Source organism: Actinia tenebrosa, unplaced genomic scaffold (assembly GCF_029948245.1).
Source record: "Actinia tenebrosa isolate PJP-AT-01 unplaced genomic scaffold, QUT_ActTen_1.0 PGA_scaffold1__47_contigs__length_23844297, whole genome shotgun sequence".
NCBI lineage: Eukaryota > Metazoa > Cnidaria > Anthozoa > Actiniaria > Actiniidae > Actinia > Actinia tenebrosa.
Genome location: NW_028292578.1, coordinates 23,764,788 through 23,775,047, shown reverse-complemented (window position 1 = coordinate 23,775,047; position 10,260 = coordinate 23,764,788). Strand labels below are relative to the sequence as shown.

General features: G+C 38.7%; 2 protein-coding genes across 2 annotated transcripts; both read right to left on the bottom strand.

Moving 5' to 3' along the window:
* Positions 1 to 1,219: 1,219 nt before the first annotated feature.
* LOC148910147 (uncharacterized) lies at positions 1,220 to 4,951 on the bottom strand. The gene is made up of 6 exons (XM_089032118.1): positions 4,806 to 4,951; positions 3,114 to 3,188; positions 2,493 to 2,845; positions 2,144 to 2,281; positions 1,611 to 1,766; positions 1,220 to 1,374 (listed from the first exon to the last, which is right to left on the bottom strand). The coding sequence occupies exons 2-6, from the start codon at positions 3,163 to 3,165 to the stop codon at positions 1,351 to 1,353; spliced, it is 723 nt and encodes a 240-aa protein (XP_088888244.1). The 5' UTR covers positions 3,166 to 3,188; positions 4,806 to 4,951; the 3' UTR covers positions 1,220 to 1,350.
* Positions 4,952 to 5,983: 1,032 nt separating this feature from the next.
* On the bottom strand, positions 5,984 to 8,829 carry LOC148910146 (uncharacterized). The gene is made up of 4 exons (XM_089032528.1): positions 8,748 to 8,829; positions 8,217 to 8,572; positions 7,489 to 7,623; positions 5,984 to 6,214 (listed from the first exon to the last, which is right to left on the bottom strand). The coding sequence occupies exons 1-4, from the start codon at positions 8,827 to 8,829 to the stop codon at positions 5,984 to 5,986; spliced, it is 804 nt and encodes a 267-aa protein (XP_088888654.1).
* Positions 8,830 to 10,260: the final 1,431 nt, after the last annotated feature.

The window sequence follows — 10,260 nt, the reverse complement described above, 5'->3', positions numbered from 1 at the left end:
ATTATTTAAAAAAATTATTATTACTATTATTATTATTATTATTATTATTATTATTATTATTATTAAATAAGCTATGTATATAAATATATATAGACCATGATATTCACTGCACAAAAGAAATTATGCCGGAAAAACGTGCAGACAAAGTTTAAGAAAATTAATTTTGTTGTGCGTGACCTTAGTTTGTATTCACATCGCCCATTTTGCATTTCGGGCTTGGTTGTAAAATCCAACATGCAGCCAAACCTCCCCAGGGCCACAGAGTTATCAGCGTTTTTTAAATACTGTTATGTGTTTACCCTCTTGAAATAAACCCTATTAGTAAAAATACGCAGGTGATTATAGAAAATCTCGCGCGCTGATTGGTCAAGAAACTCACACTATCACACGATAATCACCTCGAGCGAAGACCCAAAATGGCGGCCAGCCGCTTTGTTGCTGTTATATTTGCCTCAGGCTCAGTGATTATTGGGGAATATTTACCTCGCCGCTTGAAGACTTGCGTCTCGGTAAATACCTCCCGATAATCACTTCGCCTTCGGCGAATAATTTTAACTATCAACCTTTTTCTAAATAGATTTTTTTTTAAAAGATGCAAGTTTTAAAATTTTGATGGCCAGTTTATTTCATTGATGAAGAAAAAGATTCATTGACAAACAATACAATTTAAAAAGAAACTTAATCCTAAGTTTACAAGTGCAGTTGGATACAAAAATAGATTAAAAACACATGAAAACTATATATACATAATATCAAAAAACTAGTTTGGCTTAAAATAGATTTTTGATTATAAAAATGAAAAATGGTAATTCAACAGTGAACAGATGAGGTTGATCAAAACCTGTGCAAATGTGAAACTATTAGTTAATGATATCCCTGATGATATTAATGCTGTTTTGGTGATGGATGCTCTTGCTTGTGTTGGAGTGTGCGTTTGGTTGCTGTTTTGCTGGTGTTGTTGCTGCTGTTGTTGTTTCTGTTGTTTCTGTGGTTGTTTTTGTTGTTGTTGCTGCTGCTGCTGCTGTTGATGTTGCTGTTTTTGCTGCTGTTGTTGTTTCTGTTGTTTCTGTGGTTGTTTTTGTTGTTGTTGCTGCTGCTGTTGCTGTTTTTGCTGTTGTTGCTGCTGTTGTTGTTTCTGTTGTTTCTGTGGTTGTTTTTGTTGTTGTTGGTGGTGGTGGTGGTGTTGCTGTTAAAATTAATGTTTTTGCTAAGTTGTTGCTGTTGTTGCTTCTGTTGTTGATACTGCTGTTTCTACTGTGATACTGTTCGTTTCTGTTGTGGTTATTGTTTTGAAATAGCATTACAAATTATGTGTAAAACAAATTATTGGCTCCAAAGTGACTCTTTTGCTTAGAATCTTGTTTGTATTGAGGACTGAAATAAGAGAGAGAAAGAGATAAATATGGTGTTAGCATTTTATAAATTAGCATGTTAAAACGAAAAGGGAATGAAGGAATGAGTAAATGGATGGATGGATGGATGGATGGATGGATGGATGGATGGATGGATGGATGGATTTGACAAGACACAAAAGATATTCCATACACTCATGCAAGTAGGTCTACATATTTTTTTTGCATCGTTCAGTTATCCCCTCTTTATTCACTTACACCACCGTTATGTTCTTCTCCGTCATAAAACGCTTTATTCCTTGTGGCTAACGGCTCAGAATACGTCTTCGCTGCTACATTGTCACTACCCTTGACATGGCTCGCAGAATAACGATCCTTCTTGTTCTTGTCTCTGTTCTGTCCATTTTTGCAATACTTAAAAGAAAAAGGGATAATGAAATGTGATTTCAACTCTATTTGAGGACTCTTACAATTTCAGTGTATGCGCCCTTTGCCTCGAATCCATGTTGCTTGATTTGTTATTCTGATTTCTGCTTTTTTTTAACTGAGGCTTAGCCCGCATACACTGGAGTTTTAAGAGTCCTCATTGAACGCTCTTGTAAGCATAGTTCAAAGCTATTCGTCAGGCGCACTACATCACTCAATCGCGCTATTTTCTCGAATATACGAGTACGTCTACTGCTGTTCTCTTAAACATGCGCAGTACGTGTATCGCTATTCTTTTGAACAGTACGTTTGTCATTAGATCGTGTTTTTTTTTGTATTTTTGTTTTTTGTTTTTTGATACTTACTACAACGATTATGGAGATGGCAAATATAACGATTATAATAATGAGACCAACACCAAGACCAATGTAGAGCCTCTCAACTTCTGTGTAAGCACTTGATTTCTCTGGAGCTTTCTCGCCTGCGATGTCTACATCTTCAATCTGTTTGAAACGAGTGATTTAGGTCGTGACAAGCTCAATATCCTTAGAAAAGCGATAAGAACAGCAACAAAAGCGACAGCAACAACAAAGCAACATTATAGCAACAGCATCAACATCCGCAGCAGCAACAACAGCAGAAACAACAACAGTAGGAACAACAACAGTAACAACAAAGCTACAGCAAAATCTGCAACAAGAACAATAATCTTACTTTTCCAACGAGTAGCGACCCCAGGTATCGTTCCAGACTTTGCTCATACAAATAATTCACCACTTTATAGATCTTCTTGGTCATATCCTCGTCTATATTTGAGACATTCAAGCTGTTGGCAACTTTGCTCGCAAATATATAAACATCTGCTTTTTCGTAGTCCCCTTTGGGGCAGTGCTTATTAAAGTTGTGCAAGACAACTTTATTTGCCGGTAAAGTGGCTCCAGTATTGTCCTCCATTACGATTTGCTTGGCTATATTTTCTTTAAGGTAGTCTCCCAAGTTGCACATCTCGGTCCAAGGGAAGGAAAATTTTATTTCGACGTAGACACTTGGATCAGCGGCGTTACATTCTGTGGAAGTGAATTGAGATGGTGAAATGGCTAGTGTATGTCTCTTCTCTTCTCTTCTCTTCTCTTCTCTTCTCTTCTCTTCTCTTCTCTTCTCTTCTCTTCTCTTCTCTTCTCTTCTCTTCTCTTCTCTCCTTCCCTTCCCTTTCCGCTCCTTTTCTCTTCCTTTTCTTTCCACTCCTCAGTATCCAATCAAATTTGTGCCGTTCTTCTTATGCCAGGTATCCCTTTTTTATATTCACTATATAGGCAAGAACAACTCCCAACTTACCTTCAAAGTAACAAGTAGCAAAAACGACCACCAAAATCCAACAAATCTTCATCCTGACTCGAAAATATTGCCTCACTGCAAAGTAAAGCAATAACATTAACCTGTGTGCATATAAATACAATTTGAAGAAAGGGTACCTTGCGAATACTGAATACATGTTTTACCTATTGTAACCAAACCATCCATTTTTCATATCAATACAGATTCCTTTATTTCATTCTTTTTCTTTCTTTCTTTCTTTCTTTCTTTCTTGCTTTGCATAATGAATGGACCCTTCTCAAACAAATCATTTTCAATTTGAAGTAACATGGAAAATACAAAAGAATTAAATGCCACAAAGTTTCATCGAGAAAAAGTGTGATTTCTTTTGGTGTGTTTTCCGATGTTAGTCTCGAATTCGAGAAGGGCAGCCCATAGCAGCTCGAGTCATCGCAGTGATTAAATTATAACGAGTCTTTTAGAAACCAAAACCAGGCTAAACCAACATGGTTTAACTATTGTAGTCAATACATCTCTTTTTAAATAAATACAGAATACTTTTCTTTACTTTGAATAGTGAATTGCAACTCAAGTCATCAAGGTGCTGACTATGACGAGATTTGAAATGAGGAGGAATCAGTAGCTAATCAGTAATGAATGCTTTATGGAATGAATACGTACTAGTACTGACTAGTTTTTAAGAAAGAAAACTTGTAGACATCGTAAAACACCACTAAAAGCCCTCTTTGATGAGTTCACCGAAACGTAACAACATAGATTAAAACGTATTTTATTTACCTTCAAATTAAACTATTGAAAATAGTGCATTTTGCCATCAACGTTTCGATCAAATTGGTAGCTCACTCAGGACTTTCCAACTGCTTGGTTTGTAAAAGGTTTTCCCAAGCAATTGTAAAGTCCTAAGGTGAACTATCAATTTTATCGAAATGTTGACTCTTAAATAAATATTATGGACGCCTGGTTTAATAACGATTGTCTTATGGAAACTAATAATCGCTAAGACGATAAAGAGTTTTGCAAGGAATCATTGACCAGTTTTCTCATTTGACTATAATCGCGTATGTTACTATAGTACCAATTCTTTATGAATAAACTCGTTGTTTTAAACCTTTTTTTAATTTCAGAGAACAAAGTCATTCAGCCAACGATTTTAAACATAATTTTTATATACATAAATGCAAATTTTTTAATCGTTTTTAAAGTGAAGAGCCGAAAAGAATGAAATCAAAAAGTTGTTCATTGTGGAATACACTTTCCTTAAAAGCAACAACAATAATACAAGTACAGGGTTTTAAGAACGTATCAAACTTTAGAAATTTGGACGAAAATTTTTCAATGTAAATCTTATAGATCGCTAAACAATCAAATTGTTATACGAAAGCTTAATCATGCTCGACAATAAAGCTTCTCAAGATTTGTTTTGATATCAGGATTGAAAATCTACTAAACTGAAAAAGTATAAGTTTTGTATCTTAGACTTTTATATTTGCGATAAAGCCGTTATGTCATGTATCATAGGAGTGCTTTGGGCAAAATTTCGCAATGTAAAACGCATTCAAACAAATAATTTTGAAGTATTAAAAATTATAAGAATTTTGCTAAGCTAGCGAGCGAGCGAGATTGGTTTAAAATCTGACATACCGTTAGGGCAAACAAGTCCAAAAGATAAAAAGTTTCAAAAAAAAGTCTTACCGTTAGGTTTTTGAATTAGACGTAAAATGAAATCGTTTTGGCGTCTTTAGGAGCGAGTTCTTAAAGATTTAAGCCACCTTTGAATTACTACTGGAGTAAAATAAATTAGTTCAGTGACGATGACAATATTGTTCGAGCGAACTCGAGCAGAACACTAAAGACTTGGCCGCGCTTGGATGTTTTCATTTGAATTACAAATTTGTTTTATTAGTATTCAAAGTTTATTTAGTAGATTCAAAGGAATTTCACGTACTTTGAGTTGCTTATTAAGACCACGTTCAAAAGACGTGTCTGATCTGTACCTTCGTGAGAAGGATAAGAAGAAGGAGAGGGAAGAAGGAGGAGAAGGGAAAGGAAAAGAAGAAGTGTAAGTCAGTGAAATAGGAATAATGAGCGCATAAAAATTACGAAATAGTGCAAAGTTTCAGTTCCATAACATTTATTCATATCAGTAGCGACTTCCAGACGAATTATACAAGCAAGTTATAAACTCAACTTCTAACAAAGATGTTTGTCACATTCAGTGTCATTTCTTGTTCCTTCCTTCAGAATTTGGCTACAAACTAAAATGAAAAGGATATTCATATATCATATTTGCCTTCCAGACTAGTAAAAATGCATCGCAGTATCGGGTGTTTTGCATGAGGGACGCTTTATCATTGCTCACTCAATTGTAGAATTTTTTTCTGCTGCTCGGTTTTACTCCCACGAACTGCCAAGCCCAGCATACCAAATTTGAATTCCTTTTGTGATGGATTTCTTGGGGTACCCTGAGAAAAGGTACCCCGCAAGACTGGAAAATATCTGAAGCTATTATTGGAAAAAGAAAAAACGTGGGGTGGATGGTGGGGTGCCGTAGAACCTCTGCCCCACCCCCTCCGAGGCTCCGATACCCGATTTCGCTGTGTCGTGAGGTTAGTCAAGTCAAGAGTACTTGTTTGTTTCAGGAAAGCGCGCTATGTCCGTGGCTAACGGTAAACACAAGTAAACCCCCAGAACCTCCTTCTTCCGTGCGCGACTACCATATTCCAGCTATAAAAACCTTGCAGCCCGTCGGAATGCAGCTCAATTTCAAGGACATAATAATAATAGGTTCCTAATTCTCATGCGATTGAAACTCGTTTCTGCCCTCCAAATCGAGCTGATTTGACGTCACATACAGTTAAGTCACATTAAGTCTAATTCCTTACAATGTTAAGCTCCTCCTCTTCCTCTTCGTCTTCGTCGGGCATTGGCGCATCTGTTCGTCGTGGTTCACCCCTGTTCATCGCCGTCAGTCCAGACGGGCCTTCTACAGCATCGTCTGGGGAAATGTCCTCTGTTCCTTTGCTGGTGAGCGAATCTCTCCTGGCTTTGCCGTTCCTTGGAACTTCCAGTTTCATTGTTTTGTTTGATTTCCCCTTGTAGTACTTTTAGTTTGGAGAAGCAATAAGAAATACTATGTTGTAATGGATATATAGAGAAGCACGGATGGAGTAGATGTGAAAGCGCGCTCGCTTTTCACCAAGGCCATACACGTGTTTGATACCCGGGCTTTGTGTCTTGTATAGAGTGTGTGCAACCATGTGACTCAAAAATCCCTTGAGATATGAATAACCGAGTGAAACAGCCGCCATCTTGGTTGATCTTACAAGAGAAGCCGAGGAGGAATGCTTTGTTATCGTCAACCAAGATGGCGACAATGACGTAACATGCACCTGTTCTATTGGTAATGTCAAAAAAGTTTGCAATCCCTTGGTGAATGGACCTATATCACACGGCGGCCATGTTTATTCTCATGAGAATGAAAAACCTTTGTTTAACCTGCATTAATTTATTTTCAAGCTCTTGTATGTGGGGTACGCGTGGTAGAATCTATTGTTCCAACCAACATGGCTGCCGCGTGAAAAAGGCCCATTAGCTCGTATTCCGAGGACGAGAACACTGGGGCGAGTCGGCATCGCAGTGCATTACGGGATTGCTTCATAGGATAAATATATTTCGTCATAAGGCGTCTCCTTCGTCCCCTAAAATAGTTCCATAATGCGATGCGATGAAGACTCGTCCCAGTTTTTTCTTTAGCCTCGGAATTGTTAATAGATATTCTTAGCTTCGTATGCAAACTGCCCATTCCAGATCACATGGCATTCCCTTGAGAATCATTTTTTTATGGCGAACAAAAAATATTTACACGTGAAAAAATCAACTCCCAAGAGAGGTTACAACTAGCTAAAAACTAGTGTGAGCTGCGTCGGTGTTTCTAATGAAACAGTAATGATAAAAAGGTAAATTATACACCGTGAAAAGATGAAAAAACTTACTGACGTTTCGGACGCTAGTCCTTCGTCGGAGTAAAAGAGAAAGAGGTGGTAGAAAGGAGTGTAAAAATGATAGAATAAGACAAAACAAACCAATGTGCAATGTGCACAACAATGTGCACAACAAACAACTAAGCTAAAACGGTCTATAGATCGTTTTCACGTGATGTTACAGTAGACATGTTGGTGTATCGGGAAATCAACTCAATTTCTACGTAAAAATTATTTAGAACGTTTCTATCGTCTAGTACACCAATATGGCTGTCTTGTCACGTTAGTGAAAACGCTATATTGTGCGCGTTTGTTCGAAGCAGAAATAATCACGTGGTCAATGGTCGTATGACGTAAATGGCCACGTGACCAGCCATTTATTGCCGAGTACCCACCATGAACATGTAGATCGCAGTCAGAGTAAAGACAACAACCAATCCAACAGCAATACCAATGCCTATCCTTTCTCCTTCATTCAGTGTCTTTGGAAATTTGTGGGCTCCTTCACCTCTAATCTCGACGTTATCCACCTAAGACGAAAACAAATATAAGAAGTTAACCATTCCGAGGATGAGGGAGAACTGGGTCGACTTGGAATTGCAGTGCATTTTGGGCCTGTCTTAGGGGACGAAATAGTACTGTTCAGTAGCAGTTCCAGGGAATATTAGAATGGGGGGGGGGGGGGGGGGGGGTGACTATTACAAAGTTTTTACCAGGAATGGGAGGAAAAGGGGGTGGCTTCTTAAAGATAATACTAAGAAATTTGAGCAGGTGGGAGGGGGGGTTGGCTTGTCACCCCAAACCCCCCCCCCCCCCCCCCACCTGGATCCACACCTGTTTTTTAGAGCAGATACTGTGTAGTTGTTTGTGGGATAAGATTTCAACTCCACTGGGGAAACTGCTGAAACAGTGATTGGCTCGATATTGTCTGAAGAGGAACAACCGTGGATTGAAGTTTCCAGTCTCACACCACCGGCCGGCCTCTCCACGTGTCATCTTTCCCTCCCCCCGTCTTATCCCTCCCTCCACCCTTCTTATCCCTCCCTCCCCCGTCTTATCCCTCCCTCGCCCCGTCTCACATAATAACGCTGATCTAAGTATTTTAGTTGAAAGTTTTGCTTACCATAAGCTCGAATGTTGGTCCCAACAATACCATCCTATTTGCCTCCCAATAGTGGAACAGTATCGCAAAAGCCTGTTCCGTGTACTTCTTATCTAATTTTTGCGGGTCATCATGCGTGGAGATGTAGAAATCCACCACAGCTTTCTTCACCTTCCCATGCTTGAATTCGCATTCCTTTTGTAAGTTGATTATTTCGATTCTTGACGGTGGAATGAGGAACACTAAGCCATCTCGTTCTTCTATGAGAATGTCTGAGAGTCTGTGCTTGAATAGGGGAGCCAGATAGCAGAAGCGAGCCCAAGCGATATTGAAGGTCAATCGAACAAATACTTCTGGAGTTTGTGTTGGTGGGGATGCTAGAGGTAATGAAAATGCGATTAAGGAGAATAAAGGGGGAAATTAAACATGAAGAGGAGAGGAGAGGAGAGGAGAGGAGAGGAGAGAAGAGAAGAGAAGAGAAGGTGGAGGGGAAGGAAATTAAGGGAGGAGGATAGAGGTCGGATTTAACAGACTACTATTTGATTCACTCACCGGCATCCACACCGACCAAGAACAGACAAGGCACAAAGATTGCTACAACCAAGAATCCGAGAGATGATGATTGGCACCTCATCGTATTGGTGGTACTATGCATTTGATCAAGCTTTCACCTGGACATATAAAACCATAAAAGTTGCTTTGTATAAAAATTTTACGCAATGTCAATCTCAAACTGATCCTGGCATTAAACAGAGAGAATAAGAGAAAAATATCAAATGCCCTTGGCAGGATTCGAACCCACGTCTTCGGTATTCTAGTCCGATGTGTTAACCACTACACTACAAGGACCAACCACGCTGGCAACGCAGCCAGAATATGAAATGTAGGATATTCGTGAGGATCCCAGAGCGATATTTTTTCTCTATAGATAAGTTGAACACCGTAAATACGTACGCAAAGAATAGACATAGTATAGTAGTAATAAATTATGCGTTCGGTGTGTATGTAATGAAGTAGAGAGAACAAGAGAAAAATATTAACTGTCCTTGGCAGGATTCGAACCCACGTCTTCGGTATGCCAAGGGCATTTGATATTTTTCTCTTATTCTCTCTACTTCATTATATACACACCGAACGCATAATTTATTACTGGCATTAAACAGCTGATGAAGGTTTCCGAATTATTGTAGCAGCTGCTATATGGAACTATCAAAAACCAAAAGTACTTATCATCTATCCCTAAAACGACCTCTAGGCTGAACTAAGTCAGGACACTGAATCGGCCATTACTATAACTAAAAAAGGATTTAGAATCTAGCGTGTGGTTTTAAAGTGGCTTGAATTGAAGTAGAGTAAACTATAACGAAGTGTATGTTTAGCATGAAGCGACATTTACGCTTGGTTTCAATTTTTTAAGGAACCATAAACAACCTTACATCTGGAGAGGAATAGATATTATATACGTACCCTAGAGCTGCTCAACTTCAAACACAGATTTATCTGACACAAAGATTCAGTATCTCACTTGAACTGCAGCTGTGGGATAGGACCAGCTTGCTTAGATTTGAATTTGCAAAGTAAAATCCCTTCTCGCTGCGCGTTACGTAAACTATGGTCGAGGTCGTATTGTGCGCAATATCCAAAACGTTGCATAAAGAATATGGACTCGAGCAAATATTTAAGGAATTTCACGTGCCCATTTATCTCTTGCAAGACAGTTTTTTACCAGGTGTTCTTAACACAAAAGCTGAGTTCATTTGCCAATTTTTTCATGAGTAAATGCTATGAATTTCCCCGGAGATTTCGGCAGGGCGCGTCGGATCCGAACTGGGAGCCGGAAAAAAAGAGAAAATGAACAAACAAATAATCAGTAATCAATGTACTTGAGTAGAAAACTTTAGCCTTATAATGCTCGTTTAGCACTAAAACGATCCAAAACTGGCCCTCACTAGAGAACGCGCGAACAAAGGCATACATTTGAAAACTTTCTTCAAAGTGAAGACATTTGAAAACGGAAGCCTGTTATATAACTATGGACATGCAAAAACTGAGGCCCCGTTCACAC

Coding starts and splice junctions, on each gene's coding strand:
- LOC148910147 (XM_089032118.1), bottom strand. CDS start 3,165: ATGAAGATTTGTTGGATTTTGGTGGTCGTTTTTGCTACTTGTTACTTT. Junction 2,282..2,492: donor GGTCGCTACTCGTTGGAAAA/GTAAGATTATTG, acceptor CGTTTCAAACAG/ATTGAAGATGTAGACATCGC. Junction 1,767..2,143: donor CCATCTCCATAATCGTTGTA/GTAAGTATCAAA, acceptor TTTTCTTTTAAG/TATTGCAAAAATGGACAGAA.
- LOC148910146 (XM_089032528.1), bottom strand. CDS start 8,829: ATGAGGTGCCAATCATCATCTCTCGGATTCTTGGTTGTAGCAATCTTT. Junction 8,573..8,747: donor CTTGGTCGGTGTGGATGCCG/GTGAGTGAATCA, acceptor CATTACCTCTAG/CATCCCCACCAACACAAACT. Junction 6,215..7,488: donor CTGCGATCTACATGTTCATG/GTGGGTACTCGG, acceptor CCAAACTAAAAG/TACTACAAGGGGAAATCAAA.